Raw genomic sequence first — 21943 nt, 5'->3', positions numbered from 1 at the left:
ACGGAACTCTGGTGGAGGGCAGACCCTCATCTGGCTACATGGTGATTCGGTGCTTTCAAGCCATCATCCTGTCTCCATCATCATCACCAGCACCACCAACACCACCTATTGAGCTCCTACAGTTAGCCCAGACTCTGTTAGAAGAACTTATCTAGCTTCAAAAAAAAAATCTATGACAAAAGCTGGTGAACATCTATTGTTACTTGAACACATGCTTTAACACGCTTATACTGAAGAAAAGAGCACTCAACAGAATATATACCAGGAAGCTAAAGATTGGTATAATGGAAAAGATTTCTCTTTTCCTGATAACAAGGAATAATATAAAAAGTGCTTTAAAATGTTTATAGAGGACACTTATTGTGATGAGCACTGAGAAATGTATGGAATTGTTGACTCATTATATTGTACACCTACAGCACTGCATGTTAATTCTACTTCAGTAAAGAAAAATAAAATACTTAAGTCATTTTTTTAGGGTTTTTTTTGTTTTGTTTTGTTTTTATCCTCACAACAATCGTTACGAGTGACGAAACTGAGATGCAGTTTAAATGTTTTGGCCAAGGTCACACAGTAAGTGGTGGGGGAGGGATTTGCACCCCGGATTCCTTGGGGAAAAAACTGCAGCCAGAAGAAATCAGTGAGAAAACCTAGAAGATTCCCAGCAAACTTGAGAAAAGATTTTGATTCTATTTGTAGGCAAAGTCTATTTGTTGGCGCTAGTCAAAGAAACACAACATTTGCCTTCCACGCGCTCCTACCTCCTTTTTCAGAATCTGCCTGTATTGCTGACCGATTTATTGGTCTGTAGGAAAAACCTGATTCATAGTAGCTTAAACAAATAGGGGTTTATTTGTCACATGTAACAAGAAAACAGAGGTGGACAGATGCTAGAGGGACGACTTCTCATATTGGCAATGTCAGGGCTGATGTCTCTGGGTATTTCTGAGCGTTTCTGTCATGGCTGCAAGATGGCTGCTAGAGCTGGGTGGAGTGTCTATGTTCAAGGCAGGAAGAAGGTGGAAGGTCAGTGCCATCCATATCTGTTCCCTTTATCAGGAAGGCAAAAGCTTTCCCATGGCCACAGGCTGACTTCCACTTAGGTCCCATTGGCCAAAATAGGTCACATACCTGCTCCTGCCCCAAGGAGACTAGGGGTATAGGAAACAGGACAATATGATTGAGTTAAAGCAGCCATGGGAGGCCGGGCCCTGGAGGTAGCAAGAAAGGAAGGAGAAATGGCCGTTGGAAGTGACTTAGTGTATCTACAACATCCTTCTCTCTTCCCTTCAACCAAGCAGCTGGGTTCCTACAGTGCCTTGGTCTGAGTAGCCGACATGCTCTAGCTAAAGTGTGAGTCACCAGGGAGCTAAGATGGGCCTGTTCACAACAGTTCACAGTAGTTCATTTTCAATAGGGTGTCTTCAAAGGAACTTAAATCACAAATTTGTAGAAAAGGATTCTGGAAAGCCATCCCTTTGCAGGGGCAAACATCGATGGGAGAGTTTAAATGTTCACTGGGGTGAAGCTCAGGCAGGCATTTATTTCTGGGCAGTAAATAGAATCAGAGGCATTCCAAACATGGAGTTATAACTTGATGGATCACTCAAACAGGAAGGATTGGCTTTTGTATCAGGAGATGATGCTGGGCAGTTTTTTAGAGTGTTAAACACATAGTCACCATATGATCAAGCAACTCCACTCCCAGGTACTTACCCCAGAGAAATGAAGACATATGTTACACAAAGATATAAATGTTCATGGCAGCCTCATTTATTATAGCCAAAAACAAAGCACAAAGCAAAACAAAACAACGCCCTCATCCCCCAATTAGAAACAGACCAAATATCTGTCAACTGGTGAATACGGAAACAAATTGAAACACAGTCATAAGATAGAAGACTATTTATCAAAAGAAAGGAACAAACATTCTGATACATGCAACAGTGTGTTTGACTCTCCAAAGCATTACCGTAAATGAAAGACACCCCAACACAAAAGACTACAGACTGTCGAATGTCATTTGTATGAAATTCCAGAAAAGACAAATGATCTGTAGTAACAGAAAGCGTATCAGTGATTTACTGAAGCTGGCGGGGGGTACGCTTGGGGGTGATGGGAAAGTTAGTGATTAGGGTGGTTGTACACAACAGTGTATCCTCAAAACAGGTGCCTTGTAATATGTCAATGATAAGTCAATAAAGTTGGTCTGTATTTTGAAAAATCCTATCCATGTCTCCATTTTCATGGTTTCTTTTTCTTTTCGTTTCCTTTGTTTCTAGCCAAGTTCCTTTGGAAATTTCCAACTTTGGTTGGACTCCAAGAAAAGCGGTATTTACCCGATGCCTACAAGAAATGCAGAGTGCCTTCGAGATTACTGTGGCATTCATGACAGTTGCCCAAATTTGACAACAGAGAGAGATAGTGTGATGGTTAATTTGATGTGTCAACTTGGCTGGGCCTCAATACCTAGATATTTGGTAAAACATTATTCTAGATGTTTCTGTGAAAGTACTTTTTAGATAAGATTAAGATTTAAATCAGTAGACTTGGGGGAAAACAGATTGCCCTCCATAATATGGATGGGTCTTACCCAACCAGTTGAAGGCCTTATAGAAAAAAACTGACTTATCCCCAAGCAAGAAGGAATTCTGTCTGCAGTCTGCATTTGGATTCTGCAACTCAGCCCTGTCTCCAGCCTGCTGGCCTAGCCCATCAGATTTTGGACTTGGAAGCCTCCGCTATTGCTTGAGTTAATTCTTAAAAATCTCTCGATAGGTAGATGGATAGATAGATTGATCGATCGATCGATCTGTATGTATTCATACATACACACATCCTGGTGGTTCGTCTCTTTGGAGAACCATGACTGATGCAGACAGGTAGAAATGAGATGTGAATTAGGTAAAGCTCTAGGCCCTTAGTATACAAGTTGCTGCACCAGGGCCGGCAATGAAGAGCTATGATTAACAGGGAGGGCCTGCCCCATAGCTCCAAGAAAGGGAAAAATAAAATCATGTACTTGCTAATAAGGGTGAGATGAGATATCGATACAAAGCAATTCTCACTTTATCATAAATACTATGACTATGAGAGGGTCACATAGTTAAACCTCCTGACTTATGGAGCACTACTCTTTTCACTGCCTCTGGATACCTATGGAAGTGTCCCCTCCTTTGTCTTAGATGACAGCCAAAGTGACCCCACTTTGAACCTTAAGAGGACGAACACTAGTTTGAACTTGAATTAGAATTCCGATTTTGGTGGAAAGGATCGTCACATTATTATATCAGGTGCTACGATCGATCATTTTAAGCACCTTCCACCTAATTCATTCGAGCTGACGTTATTCTCCTCATCACTGTGGCCAGGAGGTTTCAAGAAATGCCATGCATGCCGCAGGACACTACTCTACTGCGGGATCCACCCCGTCCCCAGCACTCCCAAGAGGCTGTGCTGGGAGGCTCCATGTGTGCACTTGACCCATCAGGCACCCTTGTTCCCATCGTAATGTGATATATTGGTCTGAATACCTGGGTGCCACAGTGCTAGGCGCCAACCAGAAGGAGCATAAGAGAGATGAATAGGTGTACCTTGATTTGATAAACCAAATCAGATTAAACTAATAGCATTTCAGAGACTTTCCTGAATAATATTTTCCTTAGGAATGCACTACTAAACTCATTGCAAATTTGCCTGGCTAGAGTTGAGAGGCCATGGCCCGGAGAAGCCCACTGGTGGAGGGGGTTGATGATTTGGAGATAACCATGCTTCATATTGGTGTGGTCGGCTTCTCACGAATGTGAAAGCACTTCTAGAAAGTGCTTTCACATTCGTGGCCTTTTTTATTGTTGTCCTTACAAATATCCCAGGAGAGAGGCAGGATGCGGAGCACAGCCTCTGTGGATAGGTCCTTAGAAGAAAGAGCCAGAGTTGCTCAGAACGAGAACTTTCCCACGCTGCACCATCACCCACTCTCCTACAGCTCAGGGCTCAACTCTCTGCAGTCTGAGGGGTGGGGACAATGCCTGAAGCCTCCTAGCCTTCCAGCCAGGGTTGACCCGAAACAGGCAGCAGCTCATACAGTGGCTTTCATTCCTTAGGAGGCCAAGTGAGACAAGCATGTATCTGTGGAAAGTTCTAGAAAATAGTGCCTCTTGCCCACCACATCCCTTGACCCATGCTCAGCTCCCTCTGGGGAGGATCCAAGCAAGGGATTCCTTTGTGGACACCCTCAGCACCACCTCTGTCTCTCACTTTCTTAAGCTTAGAGGGGACATAGTCACACTGGAGGGTGTCCAGATCAGTCAGGATTGGGAGAGGAGGAGCAATCATTACATTTGAGGAAGTGCTGATGGCACAGGGAAAATCTAATGTAGAGAAGAATTAGTGTCTTAGGAAAGATATAGGGTTTGTAAGCACTTGAGGGACTGGACAGGGCAGAATAAGACCACCTGATGGGGGACGCTAGAAATGCTCACTACAAGGAATAGTTTTCCAATGTCAGCATTCTCTAAAGAGGAGAACAGATGAGTTCCCCCACACTGGGGTGTTCAAGTTGGAGCACAAGGAGCACCGGGTGGGAAAGTAGTTAAGGAGGAGGAGCAGTTAGGATGGACCAGAGCTTCTCAGGTGGGGTGATTAGCCCCGACCAAGGGGGTATTTGCAGTGTCTGCAGACATTTTGGTTGTCACACTGAGGGGGTGCTACTAACATCTAACAGGTAGAGGCCAGGGCTCCTGCTAAATATATCTTACAATGCCCAGGGCAGCCCCCACAACAAAGAGTTATCTGACCCCAAATTTGAACAGTGCTGAGGCTGAGAAGCCCTGGAGTAAATAAACTATAGGTCTGGAATCTCTCCAGTCACTCAGAAGGCCATGGAAGTAATCAGTGAAGTGCCAGGAATATTCGGATTTTGAGGAGGATCCCACAGTAAGATGTTCAAGTAGACAGATCTCGGAAATACATTTTCAGTTTCAGACATTGTGGGCTATATTTTGGGACTCTGGCCCTTCCTGCTGTAGCCGAAACTATGAGCCTCTCCGGAAAGCAAATTGATACATTCCCACCACGTCTGCCCACTTCCACGAGCGAGTAGGAAGGCGATGTGCCAACACCTAGAGGCACGGTGGGATGGGGAGTGGGCAACAGCTGCAAACAAGCAAGCAGGGAGGTCTGCAGTGAGATTTCGCCCAAAGGCCTCTAAAAATTATCCCCAATACCCATTCTAAAATTATTTTTAGTATACTTTTTATGCCTTCTGGGAGATGAAATTTATCAAACCCCAGAAAAATCCTGGAGCTACACAGAAGTCCAGTTTTACCAGACTTACCACACTTTGAGCTTGGGAATCAGATGGATCTGAGGTGGACTCTTGGCTCTGCCCAAGAGTGTTGGACAAGTCATTTATTTCTTCTGGGCCTCAGTGTCCACATTTATAAAATGGGATAAATAACATCCATGTCCTCGGACAGCTGGGAACATCACAAGAGTGAATGTACAGACGGCAATGCACGATGCCTGGTACATAATAGCTGCTCACTAAGTTAGCTCCTCAGGGGAGCTAAATAGCCTGGGGCATTGGGTCGGCACGGAACCAGGAAATTATGCTATCTTGAAGCTCACGATGTAAGATAAGAATTAGCTTGCCCTGGGGCGCCCGGGTGGCTCAGTCGGTTGGGTGTCTGCCTTCGGCTCAGGTCATGATCCTGGGGTCCTAGGATCCAGCCCCACATTGGGCTCCCTGCTCAGCGGGGAGTCCGCTTCTCCCCCTCACCCCCCCTCACCACAGCCTGGGTGCACTCTCTCTCCCTCTCAAATAAATAAATAGAATCTTTAAAAAAAATTAGCTTGCCCTAATTGTATTTCTCCATCATTAATTAAAATAAATAAGCCACTGCCAGTCGATAAATACAACATGACCTTATTTAATCCTCTTGACACCAACTCAATTTGTAGATGAAGAGATGAGGATGCGGATGCTAAGGGCCTGGCCTAAGGTCACATAGTTGCTCCTGCGTGGCAGAGGCCACATTAGAGCCCACACACAGGCCGCATACCACTGCCCTGTTCCCAGCCGTTTTCCTTCTCAGTCTTCTTTTGCTCTGTCCTTGGCCTGGAAATCTCGGGGCACCTCACTGCAGCAGGACCCGCCCTCGAAGCCTTCACAGACACCGATGTGTAAATGACCAGTTACAGCCAGCATAGCCCCTCAACCTTAAGCAGAGACTCCCTGCCTGGACAATGATGGGCAATGATAGAGATGGGCCCTGTTCCTATATTTCAAGAAGTTGCCTTAAAAAATATACATTTACAGGCGCCTGGGTGGCTCAGTTGGTTGAGCGACTGCCTTCGGCTCAGGTCATGATCCTGGAGTCCCGGGATCGAGTCCCGCGTCGGGCTCCCTGCTGAGCAGGGAGTCTGCTTCTCCCTCTGACCCTCCCCCCTCTCATGTGCTCTCTCTCTCTCTCAAATAAATAAATAAAAATCTTTGAAAAAAATATACACTTACACTTGATGAAGCTGAAAAGAGATTAACTATAAAAGTCAATGTTCCACTGATTTAAGCTGGAATTACATTGATCCTCTGTGGTAATACTACTTATTTCAACATGATTAGAAATTCTGATGGACAGTTCCTTAGGTCTTTGATGAGTGGAAATGGGAAATCTAAGCAATATGGTCTGTTTTGCAATAAAAAGCCCATCAAAACCTGAGTTCTATGGGAGAAATTAATTTTAAAAATGTCCGTAGCAATGAAATGTCTGGGAGTCACTGAGCTAAAAGGAAAAGCACAAATCATGGAATATCAGGCACAAGGCAATGTGTACCTGAGGATCTGGGGAGAAGGGTCGTGGTGTATGAGACACCAGGTGCCCATCTGCTCATGCCTTCTTTTCAGGGAACACTGCCGTGGAGTGGACACTGCTCCTAACCCGTGTGTTCCTAACCCCTGACAAGTGTTAACTGGACATAGTAAGATGTTCTCGATGGAGGAAGCAGTTCATTGATTTACATTTTGGTACAAGCTCCTTCTCTTCTTGTAGAACAGCCCTTTGAGGAGAGGCACACTAGGGAATGGTAGAGGCACAAGATGGAATAAACCTGGGTTCCTGCATATCCATGTGGAACACAGCTACTTTCCAACTGGGACCATCCGCCCTGGACGGTAATGAGAAAGAGAAAAAGACCTGTCTTTTGAATGTGGCGTCGCAGTGTGAGATTTCTTTCTCATAGCAGTTTAGCTTTCCCCTAGCAAAGTCAGTGGGGTTAATCATCTCTACCTGGCAGGGCTGTGGTGAAGATTTTAAAAGGCATAGAAGAGGGACGCCTGGGTGGCTCACTTGGTTAAGTGGCTGCCTTCAGCTCAGGTCATGATCCTGTGGTCCTGGGATCAATCCCTGCTCAGTGGGGAGTCTCCTTCTCCCTCTGCCTGCCCCTCCCCCTGCTTGTGCTCTCTCTCGCTCTCTCTCTGTCTGACAAGTAAATTTTAAAAATCTTTAAGAGTAAATAAAAAATAAAAGACATAGAAGAGGTTACCCAGCTAGGATCTGTTCGGGCTCATTTGTATTGAATGGCTGAATCAAACATGCTATGGTTTCTTTCTCTAGCTGGTAACAATCCATTGTCTTTCCTGGTTCGGGGGTTGGACTCAGGCTCCTATATCTGCAGGACGATGCATCCCTTCCATCCAGGGAGTCTCTTCTCTGTGCCTAGGACTGGGCTAGGCACTGTGGATGCAGCCTTGAGCAAGACTGACTTGCCCTTAAGGGGTGCCAAAGCAAGTCACATGTCCAAGCCCAAGACTGGGTGCAGACAGCCTGTGTCCTGGGATGCTTAGAGGAAGACCAGGAGTGGATGGAGGGACCCAGGTATTTCCTGGCCTGCAAGAGCCCCAAGACACAGCGGTTTGCCTGAATTAGCAAAGAGTTGCATTTTCCACACAATTGTTCCTACACTTCAATGTACTTACAGTGGTTTTTCCATGGTCTCAGAGGGGCAAAGCAGCATTTAAAGATCCTAAAATTATCTTGATTAAACAAAGGGAAGGAACATTTTTTGACAACTTAATCTGGAAAGATAAAGTCTGAATGCTCCTCCAAAGACCCAAGGTTGTAGAAGGCATTTAGACCTGACCATTTCTCAGGTTAGGTGTTCATGTATCAGACACATATTAAACACTACTGTGATCCAGGTTCTCTGCAGGAACACGGGGGGACAAGACCAACAGAAGTTCATAGCCAAGTGGGAGGTAGTAAATCTATGAATGATCACCTGACAGTGGAACGTCCGCTTACTGATGGGATGGATGCAGACAGAAGCTGGGAATCCAGGACAGATGGAGTCCAGGCCAAGTGTGGACTTTTCCTCCTGATTGTCATTTGGGTCATGCCTTCAGGACAGTAGTACTGCATTTCTGTGACTAATAACGTGATCTTGAAATTAGCTTTTTTTGGGTGCCTTATAGCCAGATACATGGATGGAAATGCTCTTCCAAGCCCAAGCAGTCAGTCATGCAATGTGCCCATGTAATAATCTCAGAATGGCACAAATACAGTGAATCACCAGATATGCGCAAAAAAATGTAGGATTTCAACTTCTACAGTATCAACACCAGAGCTGACAAGGAACACCAGGGATCCACCAGGGACCCACCAGCAAGACAAGTCACCAGCACTGGTGAGGAATCACCGTGCAGGAGCACACAAACATGCCCCCGGTGCTGCCAGCCTAGACGTGGGCAACAGCATCCTCCAGCTTCGGTTTATTGCTGCTTTGCTATGGTGTTCATCCCCTTTGTATCCATGGCATCAGGAACCTCGGGAGTTGGGCCCTTGATCGTTCTTCACATCTGAGAACAGAAGGAGCAGAGGGAAGTTAAGCAACTCCAGAGAGTTGTGTGAGTTAATAGTTTAGGGACAGTCTGAGCTTTCTGGTGGACGCAGCCTAGAGAAATCGGCATCAAAGCAGCTTCTTCATGGAAGCAATATGCTTATGAAAGGGGCCAGGTGTATAATAAAGTTATTGTTAGCTCTGTTCACATAACATATCCTTCCTGCTGCGACCTGCATCTCCTCATACAAGTGGACAAGGGCATCTCTGAAATGCCCTTTCAGAGGTGGGATGTAGGTATTACTGGTGGTGGTGGTGAGAAGGGGCTCTGCAAGAGGGAGGCGAGGGTCTGGGCTCTGTGGACTGGGACCTCGAGGAGGGAGTGTGGTTCACGGAGGGGGGAAAGGTGTGAGAATCCAAAGTCCCTCGCTATCCTGGTTCCAACCCCCTCCAGCAAAGCCCCGCCTGAAAGCGTCCTTCCTCTGTGCGCCCCCCCCCCCCCCCCCCCCCCCCCCCCCCGCCGCCGGCCCACCCCTGGAATCCGGCCGCGGGGTCTCGGCTCCCCCTTGCAGGATCCGAAGACAGCTCACCCAGCAGAACCCCGGGGTGAAATCGTGTTGGGGCGGAGGCGTCGAGGATGGGCAGAATTAATCCAACGTGGGCGGGCCGGGCGGACAGGATTACCGGGGCAGGTCAAGAGGGGCAGTGTGCGCAGCCTCTCCCTCCCTCGGCCGGAAGATGGATGATTTTCGGGGACTGCTGTCCCAACGCCCCAGCTCGCTGCAGGGAGACGTCAGAGCGCTCGGGGCCGCGGGAGAAGAGCCCCCCGCCTCCCCCCCCCCCCCGCCCGGGCTGCCGTATAAAGTCGGGGCCCCGTGGCGGCGGCGGCGGCGGCGGCGGCGCTCTCCGAGTCCGGGTCCTCGCGCCACCGCTCCGTGGGGAGAGCGCGCCCCGCCGGCCTCACCAAGCGCTCCAAGGGCTTCCCGCCGGGACCATGCGCGGCCGCGAGCTCCCTCTCGTCCTGCTGGCGCTGGTCCTCTGGCAGGCGCCCCGGGGGCCGGCCGCCCCGGTGTCGGCGGGCTCAGGGACCGTGCTGGACAAGATGTACCCGCGCGGCAACCACTGGGCGGTGGGTGAGTGTCCCGCGCGCTCCAGTCCTCGGCGGGACCCCAGCCGTCTGCCGCGACCTTTCCACTCCGCTCGCACCGGGCTCCACGCCACACCCCGCCCCACCCCCCTTGCCCGTCCTGGGAAGCCGTCGGTCCCCGAGCAGCCTCGGGCTGCGCCGGTGGTCCTTTCCCGCTCCCCTCCCTCTTCCCGCGGGCGCCCGGGCCGGCTCCCCCGACAAGCCAACCTGCCCCCTCACCTACCCCACACCTCCTTTTATCTGCCTGTTGGTAGCCTTGTCTCGCACGGTTCTGTCCTTGAACGACGTGGGGAGCCGGGTCCCCGAGCGCGTCCCGGAGCCCCGGGATTCCGACCGCCGGGAGCCGGACGCGGGCTGCGCCCCGGGCGCCGCGCAAAGCCACAGGTGTGGGAGCCGGTCCTGGGGATCCCGGGCTGCTCAGCGAGCGCGCCCGGCATGCCGCCCCCTTGTCTGTGGCTCTCCTGAGCTCCCTCGGTCCTTCCGCCACTGCGGCGATTTCCTCTCCGCCGCCTTCCCTCTCCCCGGCCCTCCCTCCTTCCCTCTCGCAGGCTCCGGGCGCCCGCTCCCCGCGCCGATCCCGGCCTCTCCGTCCCCGAGCCCCCGCTGTCCTCCGGCTCTCTAGATCTGCGGCCTCCCCTAGCTCCTTCCCCCTTCCCTCTGTCCACACGTCCTGGCCTCCATGCCCCGGGCTGGGAGGCGCGCCGGCCGGGCCCCGGAACCCCAGCGCCGGTGGGGAGGGCGCCCTCCGGGGGGCGGGCAGCCGGGCGCGACCCCACGGCTTTCCGGCAACTGGCCGGAGGGTAGCGGCCCCGCCACCCCGCGCCCACCCAGCGTCACTCCGGGGCTCTCCCCCGCGCCCGGCATAGCCTCTGTCTGGCCGATGCAAAGCTTCCAGCTTCCTCCGAAGCCTCCCCAGGTAGCCGGCTACCACGGCCCCAACTCTTCCCCAGAAGCTGGTCGATCCCACAGAGATTTAAGGGGGGTGGTGCGGGTGGTGCTGGTGCGGGTGGTGTGCGTTCCACTATTTCCTTAGCCACGTACTCGTAGTCGGGGAGGGTGTGTTGGAAAAAGATGCTAATCCCAACACCAGCCCAGTCACAGATGGTGTGAGGATCGGGACGCATTTATGGGAAGAGGTGAGGCTGACCGGTCACGTCCTCAGCTCCTCTGTGTTGCGTATCCTCTGTCAGAGAAATCCAGAACTTGGGGTTGCCACCAGGGTAGTCTTCATTGCCGAGTTCCTGAGGTCCCAGGGATGAAGGTATTTGCGATCTCTGAGGGGACACCCGGAACACATAGAGGAGAGGTTGGGATGGGTGAAGATGAAAAACCCCACCCTCAAAGAGAGAAGGGTATTTAGAAGGTATTCCAAAGCCGAACCTAGAATTCATGCTTTAAAAGGATTTCTGGGAATTTAGACCTAGTGGCCATTGTCCAGTCCGGCCACCAGCCAGTGGGCTGGAAAGGTAGAATGAAAGTCCCAGATTTCCAACCTCTTTTCGCTCATTCATATTTTTGGACTAAAAGGCTTATTATGAGGCAACCCGTACAGGCCAAAAGCAGGACAAGAGAGTCATCTGGGCCCCTGGAATCATGTTGTTTCTGAAGCAAGCCCACGCTGATTGCTATAGTTCCCCAGTGCACCTGTCCCCCGGGTGCTTAGGAGGTCCGGCATTGAAACACCCTGCATGGGGGGCACTCGGGCATTCCTAATCCAAGAGCACGCTAACCAGTGGCACCCCCCCCCCCAATTTTCTTATTTTCGTATGTGTTCTTGGAAGCACTCTTTTCCCTTTTCCTCTCTTGGCCAGCTTTGCAGAGTTGATGGAGAGAACAAGAGACAGAGGGAGGTGAAGTAGGAAATCACAGTTGGGTCTAAAATAACATGTGATTGAGAAAAAGTTTGCTTTGGAGAAATGTGCTCTCTGGGAATCTGAGCACTCATAAGCAGGAACAATGTTGTTAGATTTTAAATTTAGCTTTCCACTCTCCTAAGGAAATGCCTGTCCTCCTCAATCACTGAAGACGTGCAGTTTAGTTTTAATTATATCAAACTAAAGCTACATATTGCTGTCCATGAGGAAGCTGTCAGCACAAATTTGCAGGTTTGTTAAGGGAATTGCTTCTTGCAGCTGAGAGAAGCATGGTGCAGCAATGGAAAGCAAGTTAACAGATGGAAAACTTAAATTCTTATCTGGCTTGATGTTTCTGGAAATGTTTTGTTTGTGCAAAATATAGGTATGAGAATACAGGTCGTGCTAACTCTCCGCTCTGCTCCCATGAAATGCTCCCGGTCGTGGCTCTCACACTGACGTCACGAATGTCCTGGAGGGTTGAATTCTGAGACACCACTGTTCAGCGGCAGAATGGCTCTCTGTGGGAGTGTTGCCCCAGAAACTGTGAAATGTAGTTTAAGGATCACTCCAGAAAAACTAGCTCTCAGAAGTGCTCAACACTCTGTGTCTTAATGGAGATTTTCCTAAGTTGGGGTGATCTTCAAATTTTGAGTTAAGAAAATTCATTTATGTTTCAAGCTTGCTGTGGTAGTGGTATTTTTACATGATTAAAAGGGACAAAAGCTTTTATTTATTTATTTATTTATTTATTTATTTATTTATTTATTTTACTTTGGGGCAAGGTTTTATTTTTTTCAAGAGTCTGCCTTTTGTCTAGGCTGAGATCTCTATTACTATGATACGGAGACATAACAAATGATGGGAGAAGTGGAAGTGGGCAGAGCATCCGTGTCGCCATGGAGACGATTATTTGGTTGGTAGTATAGCCCTCTCCAAAGTGAAATAGGACCCAGGCAGTGGGTTCCCTGGGATGTTAGAGATGGTGCACTTCCTTCCCTTAATGACCAGTCTCTGGATCTGGGGGTGGGAGTCTGAACACCACCCACCCACCAAATATGCAGATCTATATGCTGTCACGAGGACCTATATTAAATCAATCACAGAATGGTGGATTACTTTTATCTTCCCGTTTTACAAAAGTCCACCAAATTATTCAGGCATGATAAAAATGGAGTTCTTATTTGTAAAAACAGCTCCATTGCCCCTCTGCTTCGTTGGCCATAGCACCTTCCTCATTTCTAGCATCCTAACTAGACGAGAGCAGAGAGGGGGGTAAGAGTGACCAAGGTCATTAATGGAGCATCAGGTTCTAATCCTGCTTTCCCATCATCATGATTCAATTTCCTCCATACAAATACAGCCAAATGCTTCATTGCTTCCTGGGAAGCTGTGCCCCATAATCACTGTTATGACTAAAAGCCAGGTGATTTCATGGATATCCGGGTACCAACCCGACCAAGCAGATAATGGAGGAGCCAATCCTTCAAGATTCCAATCCTTCAGGTGGGACCGTGTCCTCAGTCAGGTCTTGAAATTGTGTGAGGTGTCATGTCATAAATAACAGGTGCTCACACTGCAATGCAGTAAGACCTCACTTTAAGGCGCCCCAATACTCACAGAATTAATTTTTCTGAGTCACATAATGAATCATGATACACTGATACATGATCCCTATTCCTTTTGATAACATTAGAAAGCGCTTTGTAGACATTACCCTTATTTCCGGACCCCAGAGTGATTTCTACCTGCCTTATATTTTTAGGGAGTTCAAAGACACTTCCAAGCAGTATAATATAGTAGAGTCTTGTCTGTGAGCTGATTTTAATCCTAGAATCTTTGCTTATATGTGGATTACCTTTGGCAAGTCGCATTTGCATCGAACCTATTGTGGAATAGATCAAATGAAATGTCCCGTAAAGACACGCCAACAATAAAGTCAGGGGGAGGGCTTCTCTGTTGGTGGACGGAGCTCTTGCCATTTTAAGTGGCTGAGGTCTGTTGAACCTTATTCCCACGAAGTTTGCCTTAAATACATCTAATGCCAGACAACATTGGAGCCACAGAGAGTTTTCCTTGTGAGCTTTAAATCAAAAGCATCATGGCTTTGGGGCGCCTGGGTGGCTCAGTCGGTTAAGCGTCTGCCTCCCGCTCAGGTCATTGTCCCAGGGTCCTGGGTTCAAGCCCCGCATCAGGCTCCTTGCTCTGCGGGAAGCCTGCTTCTCCTACCCGCCGCTCCCCCTGCTTATGCGCGCTCTCTCTCTGTGTCTCAAATAAATAAATCTTTTTTTTTTAAGCACCATAGTTTTACTAGTATTAGGATTTTAAAAGTACTATAAAATCCAATTGCAGGGAGATGGGGAAAAAAGCACTGGAGAAAGTAAGTAAGATGATGTGGGTATTCTTAGCAAGGGGCTAAGGTGTTAAGAATGCAGACCTTGAACTCCCTTACCCACTTCTGACACCGTGGCTATCCCCACTTGCATACATGAATTTCTGCATTTTTAGTGGCCTGGCCTCCCACACAGCAACTTTTCTTCATTTATATGGCAAGTGCACATCGCTGGAGCCACGGGTAGGCTTTCACTGACCGTTTCAGACATCTAGGAGAAAATTCTGCATTTCTGTGACTGAGAATCGTTGCTCAGAACTTGTTTTCACCTTGTTTTTCATTACATACTCAACAAATGAATTTCTAGGTGACAATTCCTAGATTCAGTCTCAGCAAAAATTCTAAGAAAGTTTAAATGAAAAATTCCATTGGTACATTTGTATTAGAGCCCAGAGGAAACCAACGTCCTTTTTAATCACACGAAGAAAAGCACCAAGACTCTTCTTTTCAGCAGCAATTTAGAAGCAACTGAGGAAGACGTTTAACCTCCATCATTCAGCTGGGAGTAGAATTGGTGGCAACATTGTAGATATGGAAGGTTCCTTAGGTTTCATCTAGTCCGACCTGTTCAGTGTAGAGTTGAGGAAATTGAGGACTGGGGATGCTCAACACTTGGCAGAGGTCACCTAGCTGGTTAGTGGAGGTGCTGGGACCAAACCCAGGGGTCCTGAGCTGTGGTTGTAGGTTGTGTTCAGCTGGTTGCACATTCTGAACAGGCAGTCATTTATGAACTAACGTCTGATACGAAAATGCTGTTTATTCTGCACTTTGGAGGAAGCAGGGCAAACTTAATTGGTGTCCTTTGCAATTTCTTGTTTTTTCCTTCCCCTGGGTTTATTGGTGGTAGTCTGTTTTTGGTTTTGTTTTCACAGGGCACTTAATGGGGAAAAAGAGCACAGGAGAGTCCCCATATGTTTATGAGGGAGCAAGCCTGATGCAGCAGCTGCAAGAGTACATGCGGTGGGAAGAAGCTGCAAGGAATTTGCTAAGTCTCCTAGAAGCAAAGGGGACCAGAAGCCATCAGTCACCTCCCCCATCTGCTTGGGATTACCAGGATGACAGCAACTTTAAAATCCTAGGTTCAAAACCTAAAGGTATAACGTACCAGGTGGGAGAGGGCGAGGGGGTGGGGTGGGGTGGGGGGTGGAGGTGTTTGGGGAGAGTTGGAAGGAGGTTAGGTTTGAGCAGAGAAGAATAAAATTGTTTACGGTGCAAGCCTTCAGAACCACTTAATTAAGCTGACACCAATACATGCTGAGAAATGAGTAGACACTTCCCGTAATTTTCTTTCGACATAAGATGATTTTTCCTCTTAACAAATCGAAGGAGTATTGGTTCCAAACTCCAGTTTAGGAGTATAGTCAGTAGTCATGCTGATTAGTGATTGTGCATTGATGGGATTTTTTTTAATCCAACAGGCCCTCCCAGAATATTTTGAAAGGGAGGCCAAAGATTATTTGAGTCAATCCCTATGTTTATTTGTTTTAATTTTTATTTAAATTTTAGTTAGTTAACACACAGTGCCATATTGCTTTCAGGAGTAGAACTCAGTAATTCATCACTTACATACAACACCAGCACTCGCAACAAATGCCCTCCTTAATCCCCATCCCCCATCTAGCCCCTCCCCCACCCATCTCCCTCCAGCAACCCTCAGTTTGTTCTCTATCGTTAAGAGTCTCTTATGGTTTGTTTCTCTCTTTTTTCCTCCCTTCCCATGTGTTTATCTGTTTCGTTTCTTAAATTCCACATATGTGTGAAATCATATGGTATTTGTCTTTGACTGATTTATTTCACTTAGCATAATACACTCTAGCTCCATCCACGTTGTTGGAAATGGCAAAACTTCATTCTTTTTGATGGCTGAGTAATATCCCACTGTATATATACACCACATCTTCTTTATCCATTCATCAGCTGATGGACATTTGGGCTCTTTCCATAGTTGGCCATTGTTGATAATGTTGCTGTAAACATCGTGGTGCATGTGTCCCTTCAAATCTATATTTTTGTATCCTTTGAGTAAATACCTAGAACTGCAATTGCTGAATTGTAGGGTAGCTCTATTTCTAACTTTTTGAGGAAGCTCCATACAGTTTTCTGGAGTGGTTACACCAGTTCGCATTCCCACCAACAGGGCAAGAGGGTTCCCCTTTCTCCATATCCTTACCAATACCTGCTGTTTCCTGTGTTGTTAATTTTAGCCATTCTGACAGGTGTGAAGTGATATCTCATCGTGATTTTGATTTGTGTTTCCCTGATGATGAGTGATGTTGAGCATCTTTTCGTGTGTCTGTCAGCCATCTGGATGTCTTCTTTGGAAAACTATCTATTCATGTCTTCTGCCCATTTCTTAACTGGATTATTTGTTTTTGGGTGTTGAGTTTGATAAATTCTTTATAGATTTTGGATACTAGCCCTTTATCAGATATGCCATTTGCAAATATCTTCTCCCGTTCGTAGCCTGCCTTTCAGTTGTGTTGATTGTTTCCTTCACTGTGCAGAAGCTTTTTATCTGGATGAAGTCCCAATAGTTCATTTAATGCTTTTGTTTCCGTTGCCTCCGGCAACATGCTCATTTGTTTTTGATGAGTACTAGTGGAAGGGATTGTTCACATATGCTTTTAGAAGAGTGGACTCTGAGGACACCTGGATGGCTCAGTTGGTTAAGTGTCTGCCTTCGGCTCAGGTCATGATCCCAGGGTCCTGGGAGCAGGCTTCCTGCTCAGCTGGGAGCCTGCTTCTCCTTCTCCCTCTGCTGCTCTCCCTGCTCGCTCTCTCTCTCTCTCTCTGTCAAATAAATAAATAAAATATTTAAAAAAAGAGAGAGATAGCACTCTGGTTTGCTACCTTTTATGCAAAAGAGCACTTCTTTATATTTCTTCTGAGATTACCTAGTTTGGGTCTCACACTAGTATTTTGAAACTTGGTGAACATATCTTATCAACTGATTTGTCCTGTATATGGTCTTGTAGAAGAGAGGGAGAAAGAATTATACCAAACTGGCACTGCTTAGATAAAAAGACAGTAAATGGGATGAAAGAGAGAATAAAATTTATAGGAGGAAAGCAAGGCAACTGAAAATGAAGTGATTCTCATTAACCTTTAAGAAGTTTCCATGAAATTTGTATAAAAAGCAAAAATAATAATCACAACTCTAGTAAAACTAAGGATAGCTACTTCTATTGAGTGATTACCATAATCCAAGTCCTGGGCAAAGCAGTTTGCCTCCACTCTGTTCATGCTCACAGCAGTCTTAGGAGGAAGATTCAAGAACATTTTATTCCTCTCTCTCACATAGCTTTTCACTGGTGAGAGCAAGGGCAGGAGCCCACGCGGGCTCCGTGGACATGTGAAGTGTCTGCTGGGCAACGGTGGGTCCTCATGGATCTTAAATATGAAGGATGCAGGATCCAGTAGTGGCCTTGCTTCTCACTGTTTCTGACAATAATATTGTGTTTCACTCGCAGAGCTTGAGGAACTGCCGCCTTCACTCCTTCATGGTGATTAACTCTTTGATTGATGGCCCCTTTGTAGAGGTTCAGGGCTGGCTTTCCCAAGCCTCAGCCGGCTTCTCTGGAGGGAGGTTCTATGTTTCACTGCGCTTTGGTCTACTGTGGATTCTCGATGCTAAACACAAACGGAAAGTTCATTTGTTGCATTAAGCACCTAGGGAGAAAATCTCTAGTAGCCTTTATTCAGAAAGAAAATCTGGATTAAACCCACCGATACAGAAATAAGTAGCAACTTTGTACAAAGCTCCGAGTGATTCTCTTGCCCCCACCTGTATTATTGGGGTGAGCTCCCTTGTTTGTGGGTGGGTTACAGGGCTCTGAGGGCTCCGGGAATTTGGGATGGACTTCTCAGCCCCTGGCTGAGGTCTTTTCTTTGTCAGGTGACTTGATGGACTTCCTGGGGGTAGATGTCCAAGAGCAGCACCTTCTTTGTCTGAGGAATAACGATGATCACCAGCACAAAACCCCCAAAACCAATTTTACAAACACTGAAATGGACTTACACTCCCAGCTCATTTCCTTTTTGAGTGAAACCCCAATATCCGCTTTGAGTTGCTTTATTCTCTCAACTCTGGCTCTGCATAACTTTGGAATGTTTTTGTTTTTTGTTTTTTTTAATTCAGCTCCTGCGGCGCCTGGGTGGCTCAGTTGGTTAAGCGGCTGACTCTTGATTTTGGCTCAGGTCATGATCTCAGGGTCCTGGGATCGAGCTCCCCATCGAGCTCCCCATCGGGCTCTGTGCTCAATGGGCATTATGCTTGAGATTCTCTCTCCCTCTCTCAAATAAATAAATAAATAAATAAATTTTACTCTTCATTTATTTATTTGAAAGAGAGTGAGCGAGAGAGCAGGATTCTGGGATCATGACCCGAGCTGAAGGCAGACGCTTAACCGACTGAGCCACCCAGGTGCCCCTAAATCTTGTTAAAAAAAATAAAAATTCAGCTCCTTCCTTAAAAATCAAAGTTTTCCTGTCATATTCAGAAGAATATTCTGTAAGCTGTGAAGCCCATTATGAAATAGCTCCAAAAAGATCTCTGAGTGGTTTAGTGTGGGGTGGACTGAGTGGGCCGTCACAGAGAGTGTTTCAAGGGGACAATATTTATCAGTATTCATGTGACACAGGAGAAACTAAGTCATCTTTTTATAATCAGGCCTCAATTTTCTACTATTTTTGTATGTTTTGTTTTTCTTCTTTTTATAAGTTTAGGAAGCCCATCCCATTTCATTCCACCTTTTTTTTTTTAGACTTTATTTATTTGAGAGAGTTCGCATAAGGGGGGGAAGGGCAGAGCAAGACTGGGAAGGAGCCTCCCCGCTGAGCACAGAGCCTGTTGTGGGGCTCAATCCCACGACGACCCCGAGATCATGACTGGAGCCGAAACCAAGAGTTGGACGCCCAACTGACTGAGTCACCCAGGCGCCCTGCATTTTGTTCCACCTTAAGTTGAATAATGAACTATTATACACATTGGTACCATTCTTTTGGATATATTTCTCAGTGATATGAAAAAAATTCAACAGTTAGTGTAGTTGTTGCATAGACCAAAAGAGTTTATCACTCTTCCTGCTTTGGAAATTCCGTCTTAGTGAAAGAATGTTGATATGCAAATTGAAAACATCTTACAGTTCTTACTCACAAGAGGGAGTACCAAGAGAATGGTTCTATTAGAAATCCATATATTGCTCAGCGTTAGAAAGAAGTTTAATAACTTAGCCGAGCATTGCCAGAAGTAGCAGGAGGAATTTTCAAAGGCTGAAGGACTTTTCTTAACATTAAAAACTATTCACATATGCTCTCCTCTCCCATTTTAGTAATAAAACATGAAGTTCTGTTGCCAAATCTTCCAGAGCTGTAGTCAGAAACTCTGAGCATTTTCCTATGTTTTGGTGGCAGAGATATTTACTTAATTCAGAAAAGACTTGTATAAATGTGCACTGAATCTAGACTACTATATCGTGGCAAATGAGCTCTGGAACATTATTAACAATTATGGCCAATCATTTTCAAGGTTAACCTTCATCTTTTAACTGTACCCTTATCATAAAAAATTAATGGAACTTTTACCCAATGGTTTCTATCAAGTCAGCCCCGTGGCCTAATCCGTAATTCTAGATGTGGCTGTGGATTGTCTTGAGTTTCAATGAAGGTTGAAGTGGGCCTTCGGGTTCCTTTTGTAATTTGGACCTAGACTATGGTTCTTTACAGCCTTTGTTTTTTACTTATTTGGTGGACAGGAAGAAAGGGGCCCAGGGAGTACACTGGAGAGGCTGTTATGGAAAGGAAGTAAATGTATGAGTTTGCCCTCACTTTTAAGGGATGGCTCCCACTGTCCCATCAAATCAGCACAGAGAATAGAAAGGTTTTATTTCTTAATATGTGAAACGCTCCAAAGGAAGTTCCAAGTATAGGAAAAGCAGCAACATGTACTTGAGAATAACTAAAAATTCCCTGATTACCTTGACAGTTGCTATGAAGGAGCAGAGTGAGGTCACCCCCACCTCAAATATAGCCCCGCCCTCCTGCCTCTGGTCCTTGATCTTCCTAGGTTACCAACTCCTCTTGTCATGGTAGCTTCACCTCCATTCCCTTGAGCCAAACAGCTCAGATTCAATATTTTGAGCCAATGTGGGGGCTTCATGGATCCTCGCCCACCTCCTCTGCCGGCCCCTTTTATAACCAGTGGCTCATATTGCAAGATGGATGGAAGCATCTTCAGGCAGGCTGGTGACCCTTAATAGTGCAGCCCTGGGCACATGGAGAAAAGCAAAACTAATTGGTCTGTGTGGGAAGTGAACCCCAGACCCTGGCCTCGTTAGCACCTGGTCAAAATAGTTGAGCCACAGAGCAGGTAATAACTGGCCTGAGACTATCAGTAGTTCCTATATTAGAAACAAATGGCAGGTCTGGCCGCTGGGGAACCTGAACGGCCTGAGAAGCTTGGAAGGCGTAATAAGCTCGAGTCTGGTTGAAGGGCGTTTTCTCATCTCAGCATATAAAGGGTGCTGTATGGGAACAAAGACGTATTTTAACATTACAACTACTCATTCTTTCTTCAGTCTGAATTTGAACAGAAGCCACAATGAGCAAACCACAATAAATTTAGAATTGGCAGAAATTCAAATTAGCTCCTGTTCCCAAGTTGCACAGCACCACCCCTTGCAGTCATGGCTTCGTAATGTGCCGTCATGTGTTTCATAAACTGGCTTTGATTTGTGCAATGAGGCATTGCCAAAGTAAGCAAAGTAAGAATTAAGATTCCATATTCGCTAATAGTCCTCCTACCCCGCTGACACTTTAGTAACAAATTCCTGGCGATCATACATTTAATTTCCAACTTTGGTCAAAATAGACCTGAATAGTCATATCAGGATACAAGGTAGGCTAATAGAACAGAAAGAGGCAAACATATAGTGGCTCCGGAAAGAGGAAGTCAGTTTCTCTCTCTCTCTCTCTCTCTCTCTCTCTCTCTCTCTCTCTCTCTCTCTCGGGGACAGCTGTGGTTCTCTGGCATGGACATGCTCAGAATCTCCTGGAGGATTTCTGAAAGCCCAGATCGCTGGGCTCCACCCCCAGAGTTTCCAATTCACTAGGTCTGCGGTAGACCTAGGAATTTGCTTTTCTAACAAGCTCCCAAGTGATGCTGATGGTTTTTTGGGAATGTATTTGCCTCTAGCAGTAGACCTCAGGATCGCTAACTATGTTTGCTTCTGTCTTTTTAATATTTTTTAAGTTGGTGGACTCTCTGCTCCAGGTTCTCAACGAGAGGGAAGGAACCCCCAGCTGAACTAACCAGGACAACAGGCCTCTCTCAACGAAGCAAAGCAAAACCCTTAAGAGACTATGTTCTGCCGGCATCAATTCTACTGGATCATCAACAAGATTTCCTTTGTGCAAAACACTTAACTATTCTTGTATCTTTCAACCTTAACTAAATTCATGATTTTCAAGCAGCATCTTCTGTTTTGAATTTGTTTGCTGTGAATAACTGTCCATAAGGAGTCTTCCAATTAATGCTCTTTACATCTAAGCTATTTGTCAATTACATTCTAGTCCCCACCCTGTTACCATTCACAATAAAAAAACTTAAGCACATGGTCCAAAGGGCAGGTAGTTCTCTTATTTCAATTCCAAGTGAAAGGATGTGGCAGAGATTAACAAACAGCTTGATAATGAGCTTGTGTGCTCACTGGTGAAGGC

At 46.5% G+C, this 21943-nt stretch overlaps 1 protein-coding gene across 3 annotated transcripts; it reads left to right on the top strand.

Annotated features, from left to right (window-relative positions):
• Positions 1 to 9680: 9680 nt before the first annotated feature.
• GRP (gastrin releasing peptide) lies at positions 9681 to 21696 on the top strand. 3 transcript variants are annotated; one of them, XM_025886810.2, is made up of 3 exons: positions 9681 to 9968; positions 15100 to 15321; positions 21498 to 21696. In XM_025886810.2, the coding sequence occupies exons 1-3, from the start codon at positions 9830 to 9832 to the stop codon at positions 21533 to 21535; spliced, it is 399 nt and encodes a 132-aa protein (XP_025742595.1). In that variant the 5' UTR covers positions 9681 to 9829; the 3' UTR covers positions 21536 to 21696. The 3 variants fall into 3 exon arrangements, with proteins under 3 accessions (XP_025742595.1, XP_025742593.1, XP_025742594.1); XM_025886808.2 differs by having other exon boundaries at positions 15100 to 15335; positions 21477 to 21696; XM_025886809.2 differs by having other exon boundaries at positions 9682 to 9968; positions 21477 to 21696.
• Positions 21697 to 21943: the final 247 nt, after the last annotated feature.

The sequence above is a fragment of the Callorhinus ursinus genome, unplaced genomic scaffold (genome assembly GCF_003265705.2).
Source record: "Callorhinus ursinus isolate GAN/ISIS: 27379988/994484 unplaced genomic scaffold, GSC_fseal_2.0 scaffold11, whole genome shotgun sequence".
Lineage (NCBI taxonomy): Eukaryota > Metazoa > Chordata > Mammalia > Carnivora > Otariidae > Callorhinus > Callorhinus ursinus.
The sequence above is the reverse complement of the archived record's forward strand: the minus strand, read 5'-3'. Positions and strand labels throughout refer to the sequence as shown.

Coding starts and splice junctions, on each gene's coding strand:
- GRP (XM_025886808.2), top strand. CDS start 9,830: ATGCGCGGCCGCGAGCTCCCTCTCGTCCTGCTGGCGCTGGTCCTCTGG. Junction 9,969..15,099: donor CGGCAACCACTGGGCGGTGG/GTGAGTGTCCCG, acceptor TTGTTTTCACAG/GGCACTTAATGGGGAAAAAG. Junction 15,336..21,476: donor CTAAAGGTATAACGTACCAG/GTGGGAGAGGGC, acceptor ATATTTTTTAAG/TTGGTGGACTCTCTGCTCCA.